The sequence below is a fragment of the Rattus norvegicus genome, chromosome 7, assembly GCF_021556685.1.
Source record: "Rattus norvegicus strain SHRSP/BbbUtx chromosome 7, alternate assembly SHRSP_T2T, whole genome shotgun sequence".
NCBI classification, from domain to species: Eukaryota; Metazoa; Chordata; class Mammalia; order Rodentia; family Muridae; genus Rattus; species Rattus norvegicus.
In genome coordinates, this window is record NC_141540.1 from 79,994,007 (window position 1) to 80,013,628 (window position 19,622).

Genomic DNA, 19,622 nt, shown 5'->3' on the forward strand with positions numbered 1-19,622 from the left:
TCTTGAGCCCCTTCAAGCTCTTCCAGTTCTTTCTCTGATTCCTTCAATGGGGGTCCTATTCTCAGTTCAGTGGTTTGCTGCTGGCATTCGCGTATGTATTTGCCATATTCCGGCTGTGTCTCTCAAGAGAGATCTACATCCAGTTCCTGTCAGCCTACATACACTTCTTTGCTTCATCCATCTTATCTAGGTTGGTGACTGTGTGTGTATGGACCACATGTGGGGCAGGCTCTGAATGGGCGTTCCTTCAGCCTCTGTTCTAGACTTTAACTCCCTATCCCCTTCTAAGGGTATTCTTGTTCTCCTTTTAAAGAAGGAGTGAAGCATCCGCATTTTGGTCATCCTTCTTGAGTTTCATGTGTTCTGTGCATCTAGGGTAATTCAAGCATTTGGGCTAATAGCCACTTATCAATGAGTGGATACCATGTGTGTTTTTCTGTGATTGGGTTACCTCACTTAGGATGATATTTTCCAGTTCCATCCATTTGCCTATGAATTTCATAAAGTCATTGTTTTTGATAGCTGAGTACTACTCCATTGTGTAGATGTACCACGTTTTCTGTATCCATTCCTCTGTTGAAGGGCCTCAGGGGTTCTTTCCAGCTTCTGGCTATTATAAATAAGGCTGCTATGAACATAGTGGAGCATGTGTCTTTGTTATATGTTGGAGCATCTTTTGGGTATATGCCCAAGAGAGGTATAGCTGGGTCCTCAGGTAGTGCAATGTCCAATTTTCTGAGGAACCTCCAGACTGATTTCCAGAATAGTTGTACCAGTCTGCAATCCCACCAACAATGGAGGAGTGTTCCTCTGCTGTTGAAGGAGTTTTTGATCTTAGCCATTCTGACTGGTGTGAGGTGGAATCTCAGGGTTGTTTTGATTTGCATTTCCCTTATGAGGTGCTTCTCAGCCATTCGGCATTCCTCAGCTGTGAGTTCTTTGTTTAGCTCTGAACCCCATTTTTTTAATAGGTTGTATCCCTACAGTCTAACTTCATGAGTTCTTTGTATATTTTGGATATAAGCCCTCTATCAGTTGTAGGATTGGTAAAGATCTTTTCCCAATCTATTGGTTGCCTTTTTGTCCTAACAACAGTGTCCTTTGCCTTACAGAAGCTTTGTAGTTTTATGAGATCTGATTTGTCGATTCTTGTTCTTAGAACATAAGCCATTGGTGTTTTGTTCAGGAAATTTTCTCCAGTGCCCATGTGTTCAATATTCTTCCCCACTTTTTCTTCTATTAGTTTGAGTGTATCTGGCTTGATGTGGAGGTCCTTGATCCATGTGAACTTAAACTTTGTACAGGGTGATAAGAATGGATCGATCTGCATTCTTCTACATGCTGACCTCCAGTTGAACCAGCACCATTTGCTGAAAATACTATCTTTTTTCCATTGGATGGTTTTGGCTCCTTTTAAAAAATCAAGTGATCATAGGTGTGTGGGTCTTCAATTCTATTCCACTGGGTCTATCTGCCTGTCTCTGTACCAATACCATACAGTTTTTTATCACGCTTTGCTCTGTAATATTGCTTGAGTTCAAGGATAGTGATTCCCCCTAAAGTCCTTTTATTGTTGAGGATAGTTTTAGCTATCCTGGGTTTTTTGTTATTCCAGATGAATTTGAAAATTGTTCTGTCTAACTCTTTGAAGAATTGGGTTGGAATTTTGATGGGAATTGCATTGAATCTGTAGATCGCTTTTGGTAAAATGGCAGGATTACTTTATTAATCCTGCCAATCCATGAGCATGGGAGATCTTTCCATCTTCTGAGATCTTCTTCAATTTCTTTCTTCAGAGGCTTGAAGTTCTTATCATACAGATCTTTCACTTGCTTGGTCAAAGTCACACCGAGGTATTATGTATTATTTGGGACCATTATGAAGGGTGTCGTTTCCCTTGTTTCTCTTTTCTGTAGAGGAAAGCTACTGATTTATTTGAGTTAATTTTATTCCCAGCCACTTTGGTGAAGGTGTTTATCAGGTTTAGTAGTTTTCTGATGGAACTTTTGGGATCACTTAAATATACTATCATGTCATCTGCAAATAGTGATATTTTGACTTCTTCCTTTCCAATCTGTGTCTCCTTTTGTTGTCTGATTGCTCTGACACAATATAATTCACGAACTATATTGAATAAGTAGGGAGAGTGTGGGCAGCCTTATCTAGTCTCTGATTTTAGTGGGATTGCTTCAAGTATCTCTCCATTAAGTTTAATGTTAGCTACTGGTTTGCTGTATATGGCTTTTACTATGTTTAGGTATGGGCCTTGAATTCCTATTCTTTCCAGGACTTTTATCATGAAGGGGTGTTGAATTTTGTCAAATGCTTTCTCAGCTTCTAATGAAATGATCATGTGGTTTTGTTCTTTCAGTTTGTTTATATAATGGATCACGTTGATGGTTTTCCATATATTAAACCATCCCTGCATACCTGGGATGAAGCCTACTTGATCACGATGGATGATTGTTTTGATGTGCTCTTGGATTCGGTTTGTGAGAATTTTACTGAGTATTTTTGCATCGATATTCATAAGGGAAATTGGTCTGAAGTTCTCTTTGTTGGGTCTTTGTGTGATTTACGTGTAAGAGTAATTGTGGCTTCATAGAAGGAATTCGGTAGCGCTCCGTCTGTTTCAATTTTGTGGAATGGTTTGGATAGTATTGGTATGACATCTTCTATGAAGGTCTGATAGAATTCTGCACTGAACCCATCTGGACCTTGTCTCTTTTTGGTTGGGAGACTTTTAATGACTGCTTCTATTTCTTTAGGAGTTATGGGGTTGTTTAAATGATTTATCTATTCCTGATTTTACTGCAGTACCTGGTATCTGTCTAGGAAATTGTCCATTTCCTGTAGATTTTCAAGTTTTGTTGAATATAGGCTTTTGTAGTAGGATCTGATAAGTTTTTGAATTTCCTCTTTTGTTCTTTTGTTATGATTCTTTTGTTATGTCTCCTTTTCATTTCTGATTTTATTAAATTTGGACACACTCCCTGTGTCCTCTGGTTAGTCTGGCTAAGGGTTTATCTATCTTGTTGTTTTTCTCAAGAACCAGTTTTGGTTCTGTTGATTCTTTGTATATTCCTTTTTGTTTCTACTTGGTTGATTTTAGCTCTGAGTTTGATTATTTCCTGCCTTCTTCTCCTCCTGGGTGTATTTGCCTCTTTTTGTTCTAGAGCTTTTAGGTGTGCTGTCAAGCTGCTGATATATGCTCTCTTGTTTCTTTCAGCAGGCACTCGGAGCTATGAGTTTTCCTCTTAGCACAGCTTTCAGTGTGTCCCATAAGTTTGGGTATGTTGTACCTGCATTTTCATTAAATTCTAAGAAGTCTTTAATTTCTTCCTTGACCAGGTTATCATTGAGTAGAGTATTGTTCATCTTCCATGTATATGTAGGCGTTCTTCCCTTATTGTTATTGAAGACCAGCTTTAGCCTGTGGTGGTCTGATAGGATGCATGGGATTATTTTTATCTTTCTGTATCTCTTGAGGCCTGTCTTATGACTGATTTGGTGGTCAATTTTGGAGAAAGTACCATGAGGTGGTGAGAAGAAGGTATATCCTTTTGTTTTAGTATAGAATGTTCTATAAATATCTGTTAAGTCCATTTGTTTCATGACTTCTCTTAGTCTGTCTCTGTCTCTATTTAATTTCTGTTTCCATGATCTGTCCATTGATGAGAGTGGGGTGTTGAAATCTCCTACTATTATTGTGTGAGGTGTAATGTGTTCTTTGAGCTTTAGTAAGGTTCCTTTCATGTATGTAGTTACCCTTGTATTTGGAGCATAGATATTTAGGATTGAGAGTTCATCTTGGTGGATTTTTCCTTTGATGAATATGAAGTGTCCTTCCTTATCTTTTTTGATGACTTTTAGTCAAAAATCGATTTTCTTCGATATTAGAATGGCTACTCCAGCTTGCTTCTTCAGACCATTTGCTTGGAAAATTGCTTTCCGGCCTTTCACTCTGAGGTAGTGTCTGTCTTTGTGTCTGAGGTGTGTTTCTTGTAAACAGCCAAATGCTGGGTTCTCATTGTGTATCCAGTTTGTTAATCTATGTCTTTTTATTGGGGAATCGAGTCCATTGATGTTCAGAAATTTTAAGGAATAGTGATTGTTGCTTCTTATTATATTTGTATTTGGATGTGAGGTTATGTTTGTGTGCTTTTCTTCTCTTTGTTTTGTTGCCAAGACGATTAGTTTCTTGCTTTTTCTAGGCTTAGCTTGCCTCTTTGTGTTGGGCTTTATCCTTTATTGTCCTTTGTAGGGCTGGATTTGTAGAAAGATATTGTGTAAATTTGGTTTTGTCATGGAATATCTTGGTTTCTCCATCTATGTTAATTGAGAGTTTTGCTGGGTATAGTAGCCTGGGCTGGCATTTGTGTTCTCTTAGGGTCTGTATGACATCTGTCCAGTATCTTCTGGCTTTCATAGTCTCTGGTCAGAAGTCTGGTGTGATTCTGATAGGTCTGCCTTTATATGTTACTTGACCTTTTTCCCTTACTGCTTTTAATATTCTTTCTTTATTTTGTGCGTTTGGTGTTTTGACTATTATGTGATGGGAGGAGTTTCTTTCTGGTCCTATCTATTTGGAGTTCTGTAGGCTTTTTGTATGTTTATGAGCATCTCTTTCTTTAGGTTAGGGAAGTTTTCTTCTATGATTTTGTTGAAGATATTTACTGGTCCTTTGAGGTGGGAGTCTTCACTCTCTTCTATACCTATTATCCTTAGGTTTGATCTTCTCATTGAGTCCTGGATTTCCTGTATGTTTTGGGCCAGTAGCTTTTTCTGTTTTACATTATCTTTGACAGTTGTGTCGATGATTTCTATGGAATCTTCTGCTCCTGATATTCTCTCTTCTATCTCTTATATTCTGTTGGTGATGCTTGTATCTACGGCTCCTTGTCTCTCCTTTGGTTTTCTATATCCAGGTTTGTCTCCCTTTGTGCTTTCTTTATTGTTTTTATTCCCATTTTCAATTCCTTCACCTGTTTGATTGTGTTTTCCTGTAATTCTTTTAGGGATTTTTGTTTTTCTTCTCTAAGGGTTTCTACTTGTTTACTTTTGTTTTCCTGCATTTCTCTAAGGGAGTTCTTTATTTCTTTCTTGAAGTCCTCCATCATCATGATCAAATGTAATTTTAAATCTCGATCTTGCTTTTCTGGTGTGTTTGAATATTCAGTGTTTGCTTTGGTGGGAGAATTGGGCTCTGATGATGCCATGTAGTCTTGGTTTCTGTTGCTTGGGTTTTTGTGATTGCCTCTTGCCATGAGGTTGTCTCTGGTGTTACCTTGTTTTGCTATTTCTGACAGTCACTTGACCGTCCTATAGGCCTGTGTGTTAGGAGTGCTGTAGACCTGTTTTCCTGTTTTCTTTCAGCCAGTTATGGGAACAGAGTGTTCTGCTTTCAGGCATGTAGTCGTTACTGTCCACTGACTTTCAGCTGTTTCTGTGGGCCTGTGTCCTGAGTCAACCAGGCAGGTCACTTGGAGCAGAAAAGTTGATCTTACCTCTGGTCTTAGGCCTGAAGTCGCTCTTTGGGGCTGGGTTTCAGCTGTCCTTGAGGGCAGCAACCAGAAAGGCCTGCCCCTACTTTTTGTCCCTGTGCACAGTGGGTCCTGATGGCGCTAAGTGTTTGACTCTAGAGTCAGAAATGTGGACAGAGTAGTCTCCTCTGGTTTCCCAGGCATGTTTGCCCCTCTGAAGGTTTAGCTCTCCCTCCCATGGGATTTGGGTGCAGGGAGCTGTTTCACCAGGTCCCTTTAGATCCGGACACAGTCTGGACTACAGGGTCCTTCAGCTTGACTGCCCCTATTTTCCTGTTCCCAGAGGCCCTATACAGTTTCCTCTTGGGCCAGGGATGTGGGCAAAGGTGGGCAGAAGTGGCGGTCTCTCCTGCCCTGCAGTCTCAGGATTGCCCACACCTCTGGCCTATGAGCTCTCTCTCTCACGGGGTTTGGGAGCAGGAAGCTGTGCGCTGGGATCAGCGAGGTTCGGGCACCAGCTAGAAACTGGAAGTGTCTGATCCCAGAAGAATTTTGCCTTCGTGTGTCCTGAGTCTGCCATGCAGGTCACTTGGAGCAGAAAAGTTGGTCTTACCTCTGTTCTTGGGCCTGAATTCGCTGCTTGGGCCTGGGTTTCAGCTCTCTGTGAGGGCAGCAACAATAGTTTCTTTTATACAATACTTTTTGATTATGGTGTGCCCTCCCTCAACTCTTGTCTTGGTCCTTCCCACCCATTTTGATCCCCTCCTGTTTTCTTAGAAAACAAACAGCCATCTAAAGAATAAAAATAAAAACAATCACAAATAAGTTAGAATAGGACTAAACAGTTAATAGGGAAAAAAGAGCCAAAGAAAAAAAAGCACAGGAAACACACACACACACACACACACACACACACACACACACACACACACACACACAGAGGAATCCCATAAAAACAAAAATCTGGAAGCCATAGTGTATATGCAAAGGATCTGTGTAGTATTGGAAAAATGCACTGACACACATTAAGAGGAAAAGAACCTCCAGAGATTCTATTGAGTTCATTTAATGTTTACTTTTGGGCATGGACCTATCCTTCACTATCCTGTTTCCCCAGGGAGACTCCCTTAGAGAACACTAAGTTTGCAAGTGGCTATTAATTGGATATAGTTTTTGGGCTAATGATGATGGCGTGTGTCTACTTCTCCTCTCAGCTCTAGGACTCTACTTAGTTCAAATCCATGTAGGCCCTGTGCATGCTGCCTTAGGTTTTGAGTTCATATAGTCTTTGTGTGCTGTGTTTAGAAGGCCTTGTTCCTTTGGTGGACTTCCTCTCCTTTGGCTTTTACACTCTTTCTGCCCCTTCTCCAGGGTTCCCTAAGACCTGGGGGGGGGGGGAAGGATATCATATAGCCATTCTGTTTAGGACAAAGTGTTCTAAGGTCTCTCATTCTGCATATTGTTTTGCTTATGGCTCTGTATTTGTTCCCATCTGCTGAAGAAGCTTCTCTGATGATGACTGAGCAGTGCACTGATTTGTGAGTATAGCAGAAGGTTGTTAGGAATCATTTTATTGTTATGTTTCTTTGGTCCCTGGTGTAGTCTCAGGTTCTTGGCTACCTAGCAACACCAGGTATGGGTTCTAGTTCATGAAATGGGCCTTAAATAAACTCAGACTTGGTTGGTTACTCCCACAGTTTTGTGACACTATTCTACCAGCATATGTTGTTGGGAAGGTCACCATTGTAGATCTAAGGATTTGAAGTTGGGCTGGCACTCATCTTTCTCCTTTGGTAGCATGCAGAGTACCTTTTAGTACCATGAACACTAGTTTATAGGAGGGAAGGCTGTAAGTAGGCACCAGTTCTACTTCTCTGTGTTCAGTGAGTTGTGTAAGCGTTATCTTCAGCGATGGGTCCTTACCGCTGGTTTGTGGAAAGCATTTGCAATAGCATAGGCTGTTTGGGAATTTCCATGGGGCCTCTTGGGCCAACAGTTCAACAATTTGTAACCCATTTTCTGGATCTGGAAGCTTCATTTGGCGATGAGAGATGTCCAGGTGGGACTTAGTCCCCCCATTATTTAGTGATTACCTTTAGACCGCCTTCATATTATAGGATGTGTTTACTGTGTCAGGTTTCCATTCCCTCAATTGGCTCTCAGTTTTAGCTGTCCCTCTCTGTATTTCCTCCCACCCCTCCTCCCTCCTCAGTCCAGTTTGCTCCTGCCCTGTCCATCATAGCTATCTATTCTATTGGTCATTCCCTCTACTGCCTCACTCTAAACCTAACCTCTGTGGTTATATAGATTCTATCTTGCTTATTAATGACTAATATCTACATATAGGGGAATACATACTATAATTGTCATTCTGTGTCTGAATTACCTCACTCAGGATGATTTTTCCTGTTAATTTATTTATTAATTTAACATGCTGATTGCTTCCTCCCCTTTCACATCGCTACCCCCAATCTCCTATTCCCTTCCCTCTGATGGAGTGGAAGCCCTCCTGTGTATCCCTCTACCCTGGCACATCAAGTCTCTGTGGGGCTAGGTGCATCCTCTCCATCGAGGCCAGATAAAACAGCCCAGTTAGGGAAACATATTCCACAGACAAGCAACAGCTTTAGGGATAGCCCCCATTCCAGTTCTTGGGGGACCCACATAAAGACTGAATTGCATATCTGCTACATATAGGCAGAGAGGCCTAGGTCCAGACAGTGAATGAATTTTGGTTTGCGGTTCAGTCTCTGAGAGCCACCAAGGGTCTAGGTTAGTTGACTCTGCTCTTCTTCCTGTGGAGTTCTTGTCCCCTTTGGGGCCCTCCATCCTTCCCCTATTCTTCTTTAAGAATTCAGAGCTCTGCCCAGTGTTTGGTTGTGGGTCTCTGCATTTGTCTGAGTCATCGGCTGGGGATGAAGGCTTCAGATGTCAGTGATGTGAGGCTCCAGTCTGCAAGCATAGCAGGGTATCAGTAGTAGTGTCAGGGATTGGGGATTGCCCATGGATGGGTCTCAAGTTGGGCCAGTTATTGGTTGTCTATTCCCTTAGTTTCTTTGTTCCTGTATTTCTTTTAGACAACAAATTTGGGGTCAAAGTTTTGTGGGTGGGTTGGTGTCCTTTTCCATCCACTGGGGGTTCTGCTTAGTTATAGGAGGTGGCCTCTTCAGATTCCATGTCCTCACTGCTATTCATCTAAGGTACGTAACCCACATTGACTCCTGGGAGCCTTGCCCATCCAGTCTCTGGCACTTCCTTGAGATTCCCCCATCCCTGGCAGCTGCAGATTTCTATTCATTCTCCTGGCCCTCTGGCCCTCTCTCCTGTCTCTCCCCATGCCTGATCCTTATCACCCTATCCCTCCCCCGTTTTCCTCCCCATCCTCTCTCCCATCCAGTTCCCTCTCTCCTACTTTCTATGACTACTATATTATTCCCCACTTTAGGTGAGATCCAAGCATCCTTGCTTGGGCTTTTCTTTTTGTTTAGCTTCTTTGAGTCTGTGGAGTGTTTTGTGGTTATCCTGTACTTTCTGGATCATATCTAGTTATGAGTACAAACCATGCCTATCCTTTTGGTTGTAGGTTGCCTCACTCAGGATGATATTTTCTAGTTTCATAGTGTTCCATTGTTGTCAATGAACCACATTGTGTGTATCCACTCTTTGGTTGAGGGACATCTGGATTGCTTCCAGATTTTGATTAGTATGAATAAACTGTGAACATAGTGGAACACATTTCTTTGTGGTATGGTGGAGCATCTTTTGGGTATATGCCTAGAAGCTGTTCATTTTCTGAGAGACCAACAGATTGATTTTCAGAGTGGTTGTACAAGTTTGCAATCCCACCAGCAATGAAAGAGTGTTTCCCTTTCTCCTCATCCTCACCAGCATGTGCTGTTGCTTGAGGATGATGAACATTTTTTTAAGTGCTCCTCGACCATTCAAAATTCCTCTGTTAAGAATTCTCTCTGCATTCCATTTTTCAATTGGGTTATTTGGTTTGTCAGTGTTTAACTTCTTGAGTTTTTTATATATATTTTGAATATTAGCCCTCTGTTGGGTGGAGAGTAAAAATCTTTTCCCAATCTGTGGACTGCCATTTTGACACATTGACAGTGGAGAAAGGAACACTCCTCCATTGTTGGTGGGATTGAAAGCTGGTATAACCACTCTAGAAATCAGTCTGGCAGCTCCTCAGAAAATTGGACATATTACTACCTGAGGACATAGCTATACCACTCCTGGGCATATACCCAAAAGATGCTCCAATAAGGACACATACTATGTTCATAGCAGCCTTATTTATAATAGCCAGAAGCTGGAAAGACCCCAGATGCCCTTCATTAGAGGAATGGATACAGAAAATGTGGTACATCTACACAGTGGAGTACTTCTCAGCTATTAAAAACAACTTCATGAAATTTATAGGCAGATGGATGGAACTAGAAACTATCATCCTGGATGAGGTAATCCAATCACAAAAAACACACATGGTATGTACTTACTGATAAGTGCATATTGTGCAAAAATCTCGGAATACCCATGCTACAACTCACAGTTCAAATGAAGCTCAAGAAGGAGGAGACCCAAAGTGTAGATGCTTCAGTCCTTCTTAGAAGGGGGAACAAAATACTCACAGGAGGTAGAGGGTAAAAGGGACTTGGGAGAAAGAATGGAGGAGGAGGAAGGGAAAAAGGGGGGCAGGAACAGGTATGGGAAGAGAGATGGATGATATACAGAGGGCCAGGAAATTGAACAGAGGTGTATAGCAAATGGGAATGGGAACTGGGAGTAGCCACCAGCAAGTCCTAGATGCCAGGAAAGCAAGAGACTCCCAGGACCCAATGGGGATGGCATTAGCTGAAATATCCAACAAAGGTGGTCAGGGAGAACCTATAGAGACCATATCCAGAGGTTAGGCAAGGCCCCCAGTTGGGGGATGGGGCTACCCATTCATCTCCACATTTTTAACCCAGAATTGCTCCTGTCTAAAGGGAATATGGGTACAAAATGTGGAGCAGGACTGAAGGAAAGGCCATCCAGAGACTGCCCCACATGGGGATCCATCCCATATACAGTTACTATTGCTGATGCCAAGAAGTGTTTGCCTGATATAGCTGTCTCCTGAGAGACTCTGCCAGAGCTTGACCAATACAGATACTGATGCTCGCAGCCAACCACTGGATTGAGAAATGGGGTCCCTGATGAGGAGTTAAAAGAAAGGACTGAAGGAGCTGAAGTGGTTTGCCGCCTCATCGGAAGAACAGCAATACCAACCAACTAGACGACCCCTTTCCCCCAGAGCTCCCAGGTACTCAACCACCAACCAAAGAGTACACATGGAGGGACTCATGGCTCTAGCTGCATATGTAGCAGAGGATGGCCTTATCTGGCATCAGTGGGAGCAGAGGCCCTTGGTCCTGGGAAGGCTCAATGCCCCAGTGTAGGGGAATGTAAGGGCGGTAAGGTGGGAGTGGGTGGGTGGGTAGGGTACCCTCATAGAGACAGAAGGAAGGGAGATAGTATAGGTAGCTTCTGGAGGGGAAACTGGGAAAGGGGATAATATTTGAAATGTAAATAAATAAAATATCCAATTTAAAAAAAAGTGTGCCTTTCTGAACTTCATATTCCCTAAGACTTTTAACACCTGAGCCAGTAGTAAAATACCTCAACCTAGCTTTACTGACAATTACATTTTTTCCAAATGTTTTCTAAGGGTGGTAGTCATTGCCTGCAATCTTCATCTCTTCAGTTCTTCTCTAGGATGTTGATAGAATTGTAATCTGCTCCAGCAGCAATGCCTGAACATGATCAAGCATTATTATTATGAGTTTCAGTGCTATCACCCAGGGAAGGACTGGAAGCCCTCGAGTTTCACACAGTTCTTAGAATAAGAGGGCAGCAAGCAGAGAGAACTCAGAAGTCCTCAGGACTCAGTCCTCAGGACCATGCCACACTGTGGCCCACCCACGTGGTTGTGGTAATCAGTGGGCTGCATTCCATTGAGTTAAAGCCATTTGTAGTTACTCTTGCATGGCTTTCAGCAACAGAGTAGGTTCCAGGACAGACAGGACTTCAGAGAAACCCTGTCTTGAAAAATAAACAAACCATTGCCACCACCACCAACAAAAAGAATAGAGATGAAGTACAAAATAACAGATAACACTAGTATGTGTTTCACTTAGTCATATTTCATATAATTTCATTGTAGTTATATGCATTTGTGTAAATTATGGCTGCGTATAAAATGTAATGCTTACTATGGGCCAAGTTTAAAAGAATAATAATACTATATACAGCAGAGTTATCTAACCTTTGGCTTCTGTAGCTCAATTTAGAAAGAAGAATCATCTTGGAGCTGGAACAATGGCTCAGAAGTTAAGAGCATGAGCTGCTTTTCTGCGTATGAGATTAAAAAACTCATACACATAAAATAAAATGCAAATAAAAATTTTGGCAAAAATAAAGATTAAATAATTGTTTTCGGCCACTCAGGAAATACACAAATGTTTATGAAAGCTGATGAACAAAAATGTCTGTGTATATTTTTCATAATATTTTCTAGCACAGAAAAGCAAGAATTCTCACAAAATAAGCCTAATTATATAGTGCTCTATTCAGAATCTATGAAATAAAGTGGCCAGGTGTGGTAGCGCATGCCTATAATCCCAGCATTCTGGAGGGAGAGGTTTGTGTGAGTTTGAGGTCAGCCTGGTCTACATAGTGTGTTTCAGGATTGCCATGGCTATGTAAAAATACCTTGTCTCAAAGAGCAAAAACAAACAAACAAACAAACAAAAATTTAAGACAATGTTTAATGTAGGTCAGGCTCCCCTGGAACTCACTCTGTAGGGACTCACTATGCAGGGACTCATTATGCAGGAAGACTTCTCATCCCCCTGCTGCTACCTCCCGAGTGCTGGGTTAAAAATCCTCACTATCATACTTGGTTTATATAGTGCACATCAAACCTTGAGTTGTACGTCTGTTAGAACCGAACTATGCTCCAAGTTCAGAGTGACTATGTGTAGGTGTGTGTGCAGGGCTGGACTCATCCTTGGGTCCTAAAGTGCATCAAACTTAATTTTTGAAGCAGAATTACTCATTGTAGACCTGGGTCTTGATGTCTTGACTAGGCTGTCTACCCAGTGAGTCCTGGGGATCCTCTTGTTTCTGCCTCTCAAGTGTTGGGAGTATAAGTAAGTATGCTTCAATGCCTGACCTTTTGGTCATGGTTACAGTGAACACTACACCAGCTGAGTGGTCTTCTCATCCCATCTGGAGAGTTGTTTAAAATCAAGTAGGTCCCAAGTTTAGCCACTAATAAATATAATGATCAGATTTAAGTAATAAAGCACTGACTGATTTTGTCTTACCTATAAAAGAAAAAAATACAAGGACAACATAAAACTAGTGGTGTTACATTTGCACCAGAATCTGGACCAGCCCTCAACGAGCTCTTAAGTTGCTCATCCTATATTTTGGTTCTAATTTTACTTTTTGTGTGCTTTGTTCTTGCAAATAGTTGTTCACAAATGTAGGTTCACAAATGTAGGAGACAACAGCAAGAATTGTGATTGTGGAGCCAGGGATATTTTTTTCTGGGAGATAGATCTTGTAAATGTCAAGTAAAGAGATATGAATAGAATCTTATCAAGTTAAATATCTGACTGAAGCTCCATTTATTGCTTGAAAACTGACAGGTGTCATAATTATGTCAAGTAAAGATGGAATAGAAATATTTTCCTGAAAAACTTAAAATCTGTTTCAAATTATTGAATCAGATTGACAATCAAGGCTACATAATTTAACTGTTCACAGGATTATGTTTAGCAAACATGTCAAAACGCATGAAGCTATCTTCCTTAATTTGAGTTTACTATAATTTCAGTTTCATAATACTGTTAAGATTGGAAATATTGTTTTGATAAGTTGATTTTTCACCTGAAAGATGCATGTTTAATTTCTTTAAATGAGTACTTGAATCCATGAAAAATACTATATCTCTTAAACCAGTTTTCACTGGCAAATTGTGGCATAAATTTTGTTTTTGATACCACAAACAAGTTGGCAACATTTGTAATTCATAAAATCTTTTCGACATTTGGCCTGAACTTAGCCATCCTACATCAGAAACATTAATGTTGTCCTGATAGTCAGCATCAGTACTTTTTAGGAATTGCTAATATTGATTCTGATTTAATTCCTTTGTCACTGTGAAACTTTCATGATGATGACTCGTATGGTGCTTTTGCATGTAAATTTTTGATATAATATGCAATATCATTAAATATTAACTTTGGGAAACAATTAAATGAACAGTAGATGCTGGTTTCCCCCCTTTTGTCTTTCCTCTCCTCTCCTCTCCTCTCCTCTCCTCTCCTCTCCTCTCCTCTCCTCTCCTCTCCTCTCCTCTCCTCTCCACTGCTCTCCTCTGCTCTCCTCTCCTCTGCTCTCCTCTCTTCTCCCCTTCCCTCCCCTCCCCTCCCCTCCCCTCCCCTCCCCTCCCCTCCCCTTCCCTCCCCTCTCCTCTCCTTTCCTTCCTCCCTCCCTTCTTTCAGTTGTCAAGTTGAAGTAAGCTATGGTCATCTGGAAAGGAGGAATCTCAATTGAAGAACTGCCCCCATCAGATTTGCCCTGAGGGGGCATCTGCATGATTAATGACAGACTGTGTGTGGTGTTACTACTGAGCAGGTGGGCCTGGATTGTCTAAGAGAGCAGGCTGAGCAAGGCAGTAAACAGCTTCCCCCACACCCTCTGCTTCAGTTCTGCCTCCAGTTCTTGTTTTGCCTTGAGTTCTTGCCCTGACTTCCCTTCCTGGTGGACTGGGTACCATGAAATAACCCCTTTCCTCCCAAGTTATTTTTGTTAATGGTGCTTTTCACAGCACTAGACAACAACTGTACTAGATATGTTGACAGTGGACAAAAAATCACATTAACATATTTTCTCTTCTTTCACATAAGTTTCTTGATTTAGTTCTCTGTCTCTGTCTCTGTCTCTGTCTCTTATTTAGGAAAAGTGAGAATGTTGCTTTTATAGAGTATGCTTCCACAGCAACAGGAATCCTTGAGATGGATGTGCTCCACAGTCCTCTTCTTTTCCTATCTTTTTGTCTAATTTATTTTATGCGAGTCCAGTTGGTGACTTGTCTTCACTTGCATTATGTTCCTCTGGCATTTATTTTATTTTATTTTTTATTTTTGGAAGGGAGGTGACTGTACTAGACAATGTAATGACTTTAGAGTAGACCCAGTGTCTCATTGGAGGAGAAGACACCTGTTTCCTTTGTTTTCATTTACCAGTAGTAAGTTTTAGAGATAGCCATCTATCTTGAAGAGGAAAAGTGTGATTTTATAGTTCTGTAGTGATAAGGGTATCAGTATTTGAGGGGGTTGACATCAGAAAAGAATAAGTCAAAAAAGAATGACAAGGAGGGAGAAATAGAGACAACCATAACAGCCTTTCAACCAGGATAGAAGCTAAAACACACTGTACAATTAAAGTAGAAAGTGTAAAATATAAAAGAGCAGTGAGATGAAGTTGAAGGTATTTAATATTTTTTTTGTAATTGGGATGTTGTGGTTTGTCCCTTCCCTTGTATTTCTCTACTGATATGACTGGGGCCTGCTTATCTTAGTAAATTCAAATAAGTTAATATGTTTTTCACAGGCAGAAATATTTTCTGTGTTGGAGGTCAACTTTTAGCCAAAATTCCCTAGTCTGAGACCTTGTCTGTGGTGTTTCGGGATTACATGTGGGCTTTTCTACATGGGGTTCCTTGAGGGAGCATGGCAGGCTTGCCTGCCTATGCTTTCTCTGTGGCTGGGAGCTGTCTTCCTGAAGTGCCTCTCAGAAGACTGCCACAATCCCTGTAGTATGGTTTCCGCAATTCCTTTGTGTGCCCGGGCAGTGAATGGTACCGTGTGCTGCCTGTTCCAGCACTTGTCTCCTGGGTGCCCATTTAGAACCTCAGCTTCAGAATTCTGGTCCAGTCTTCTGCTTCTCTTTTCTACACTCTGCTAAGCTCTGACTGACTGACTCCACAGGAGCCCTGGTTAAATCTCTGCCAGTCAGCTGGGTCTGTTTCTGCTCCTGACACTGCCATGATATTAGCAGATAGAAGCTCCGAGTGAGAAAGAGAACATGTCTATGCCAGTGGGCTTTCCTTCCTTGTGTTCATCTGTGCCTCTGTCTGCTGCATGGCATTGTCTACACTCAGTGCAGTCCTTCACTTGGATCAAATCTCTCTGGGCCATTCTCACAGACACCTCCTGAGATCTGTTTCACCAGTCTCACAGTGTTGCTGAATCCAGCTAAGTTGACACGATGAACCATTGCATACCATAAAACTAACATAAAATCCGACTTACAGAGAAGATTCAGCTTACATTACTGATGCAATTTTATAATGAAAAATCCTAGGTTGTTGTGCAAATTTTATTTACCAAGTTTTAGTCTTTCGAGAAAATAAATGCATTTCTCAAGAGAGTTCTTAGCCATTTATAGGAAGTCTAGTCTTACTAATCACACCCTGTGTGAGATTGTTCTCAGTCTTTTAACTGTTCAATGCTGTTAGATTTTCATACCTACTGCTGTATGTTGATCCAATCTCATCCTCATTTTCTGAAACTTGTGAAAAGAGCATACAGATGTAGCTCTGTGGAGTGAATAGTTTGACTTAGTAAGGCATAGTGCATAATACGAATCCAAGGGTGTATAGCCTGGTTTACCCCTAGTGTACTGTGACTGCCTACTGCGTGTATAGCTGTGCTAAATCTCTGGTGTACTGTGACTGCCTACCGTGTGTATAGCCTGTGCTAAGTCCCTAGTGTACTGTGACTGCCTACCGTGTGTATATCCTGTGCTAAACCCCTAGTGTACTGTGACTGCCTACCGTGTGTATAGCCTGTGCTAAGTCCCTAGTGTTCTGTGACTGCCTACCGTGTGTACATCCTGTGCTAAATCCCTAGTGAACTGTGCCTGCCTACCATATGTGTAGCCTGTGCTAAATCTCTGGTGTACTGTGACTGCCTACTGCGTGTATAGCCTGTGCTAAATCCCTAAGCCCTACAAGCAAAACAGAATAGAAAAACCCAAATGAGCCAACTCTTTTCTTCCCCTTTTGTATAAAATTGACTGAAATGCTCAATTCTTTATGATGTAACACTAAATTTTTCTGTGTAATAATCCAAATTTTCATGTCCTTTATATATAACTACAAATGTATAGATAGAAACTGCTGCTTTAGTACAGTGCACTCAGTTGTGCAAACTTATTTTTTTAGGATCAAAGAAGAGCACAAACCACAACCGACACAGTAAGTAAACGTATTCTGGTGCAGTACAGTTGACTCCTGTTCTTCTGCCGTGTTCTGCTCTCTGCACCTCTATGGTATTAGCTTACACTAATACTGGATAGGCTGCAGCTAGTGTGTCTTCTGCTTTCTGACTTCTAGCTTGTAAGAGAGCTGCCTGCAGCTTCTTACTTCATCCACATAGTGACTGGATGTAGGTTTTTGTTGCCTGCTTGTGGACTAGTTGAGTGTTCAATTAATTTCCCTACTTTCTGATTGCCTGGTGATAATTGGAGCTCACATTTCCATTGGCTGTAGCTTTTGTGCCTGTGGTTTTTTTCTTTTTAATTTATTATTACTTTGGGTAAAAAAATGAATCTACATTGTTATTCTTTTGTTTTTTTCAGTCACATTATTTGCTTATTTAAACAGGTGGTTTCCCTTTAGTGGGATCACTGAACTGGTAAATAACGTTCTTCAGCCCCAGCAAAAACAACACAATGAAAAGGAGCCCCCGACGTAAGTAAGCGGTCTGCATAGACTAACAGTATCTAATGCAATAGGACACTGGAGAGTGTGAGTTAAAATTCTGCCCTGGAATGCAGGGCCTCAGTGAGGGAAACTGTGAGGCGAAAGTTCAGTAGTTCTGCCGTTCGTCCATGGGAATCTAGACAGAAAACAAGGATAACTTAGAGGACATGGAAAAGAACAGGCAATCCTCCTCACTTACATGAATATGTAACCCAGAAACATATTTTCCCAATAATGTATATTCTACAGTATCTCCAAACAAGAGTGCTAGAGGATAGTAAGAAGTATTAACTCCTAAATTTGTTGTGCGGTCAAATAGTTTTGGATAAGTTGTTTTAAGAAAGATTAAGCAGATTTAGTGTGGCAATTCTGAGAACCTAACTAGGATTAGATCTTAACACTGTTTACTAAACTTATTTGACTATCAAATTATGCTTCACAACACATTTTTACATTATAAAACTTGATTGGGGAATAAAGTAATGTATTCTCACAATGACCCGAAACACTAAAAACTTCTAGATTCCTTTTCCTTTAGTCGTGTAAAGAGATTTTAAAGAAGTTGTTCACAGACTATGCTTATTCTTAATTGCATAAATGAAAGTGAAATAAGTCACTTGAGCTTACAACCTATTGACCCAAACTGATTACAGGATCTGAGCTATAGGCAGTGGGGTCTGAAAATGTCTTACCATGCCATGGACGAGAGGAAACATGTACATAATGAGCAACGTAACATCGACTATAGTTAGTTCACATTTGATTTTTATTGATTTCTGATGGAAATTTGCCATGCGAATAGCTATTGCAATAAGAATAATAATAGTATATATTTCAGTACTTTCCTACAAAAATGCTGTAATGGCTTGGATTAAGACCAAAGGTTAGGGATAATAATGTTATGAAAATTCACACCAGGAAGTATATTCAGAAATGACATTTGCTGTCTACAGTGATTTTAGGAAACCAGTCCTCTTTTGTGTTGGATAGAAACTGTTTACCTTATTTTTTCTTTTGTTTTTGTCAACAGTCATTGAATGTTTTTTTTTCCTCTAAAGATTACATATATTAGGGGATTCTCATATTTATATTTAGGGGATCACATATTTTAAAGATTCTACTGAAAGTGATTTTCAATAGCCCATAAAAAGGAACTGTCCTTTTAGCTATCAAACATGCATCCAAGGAGCAATATTTGGGAGCTTTTATCAAAGGGCAAATTGTTAATCAACCACCCTTCTCCTGCCTCTCTGCCCCCTCCCTTCTTTCCCTTCCCTTCTCTCTTCCTCTTTCTCTTCCTCCTGCCTCCTTCTTCCCCCTTTCTTCTCTTCATTGCCCCCACCCAATTTCTTTTTCTTTCAGAAGACTGAATGTTTTGACTTCAGGTCACAGAGTCAGTCACTACCTGCCTGTATTGCTGACGAATAGACAGGGTGTCACAGTGCCTGCCCCTTGTGCTTGCTTACTCAGTGTGTAATGGACCCGAATCTAGGATTAGAAATGAACATTTAAAACAACAGAGCAGCCTCTTATTAATTCAGACGAGGAGATAAGGTCCTTCAAAGTATTGATCGTATATTTTGAAGGGAATGCCAGTGAAAATCGAAGACTTAGAAAATAGCATTAATTTTGGCTGGATGTGGTGGTGCCCATCTTTAATTCCAGCAGTGAGTAGGGTGTCTGTGAGTTTGAGGCCAGCCTGGTCTACAGAGCAAGTTCCAGGAAGCCAGAGCTACATAATAGAGACATCCCCTCTCTCAAAAAAAAGTTTAATTTTACATTTCCCTTGTTATTTTTTGGAAAGACTGATGACAGTATTGAGAAAAGATCTTTCATTTTAGTCTGTGAACTTACTGATGCTTGATTGGTCATGGTTGAACGTTGATATAGTTATGAAATGATGCAGGCAGTTACTGCACATAGATATATATAGGTCCAATGTAGTTTTCACTCTGAATAATCTAAATTTGACTGCATCGGTTGTATACTTTAGAGCCATCCGAAATTCTTTGGGGCTTAATGAAGGAGTAAATAAATAAGAACCACAACAAATATATTGTTTATTCAGAAAATGCTATTTCTGTCATGGTACATACCAATAATCCCGGCCACTCAGGAGATTGCAGTTGGATGTTGAAACATGGGTCATAACAAGATCTTCTCTTAATAAAAATAAAGGTATGAAAGGGTTAATTGCTTTTTTATGCAAAGAATACGTTCAGTGAGAGATGCATCAACTGGGTGTTCAACTCATTGACTCGTTATATATAGGGAATGTATCTGGCAATGAGCATCACGTTCACGAAGCTGAC

General features: G+C 40.8%; 1 protein-coding gene across 47 annotated transcripts in view; it reads left to right on the forward strand.

The window, feature by feature from the left end:
* Rims2 (regulating synaptic membrane exocytosis 2) overlaps positions 1-19,622 on the forward strand; it is a 520,587-nt gene that overhangs the window by 70,779 nt on the left and 430,186 nt on the right. For 33 of the 47 annotated variants that reach the window (XM_087555439.1, XM_087555408.1, XM_087555415.1 and 30 more), the window contains exons 2-3: positions 16,771-16,803; positions 17,212-17,298. In XM_087555439.1, the coding sequence (XP_087411565.1) occupies positions 16,771-16,803; positions 17,212-17,298 (120 nt within the window). 47 annotated transcript variants of the gene reach the window in all.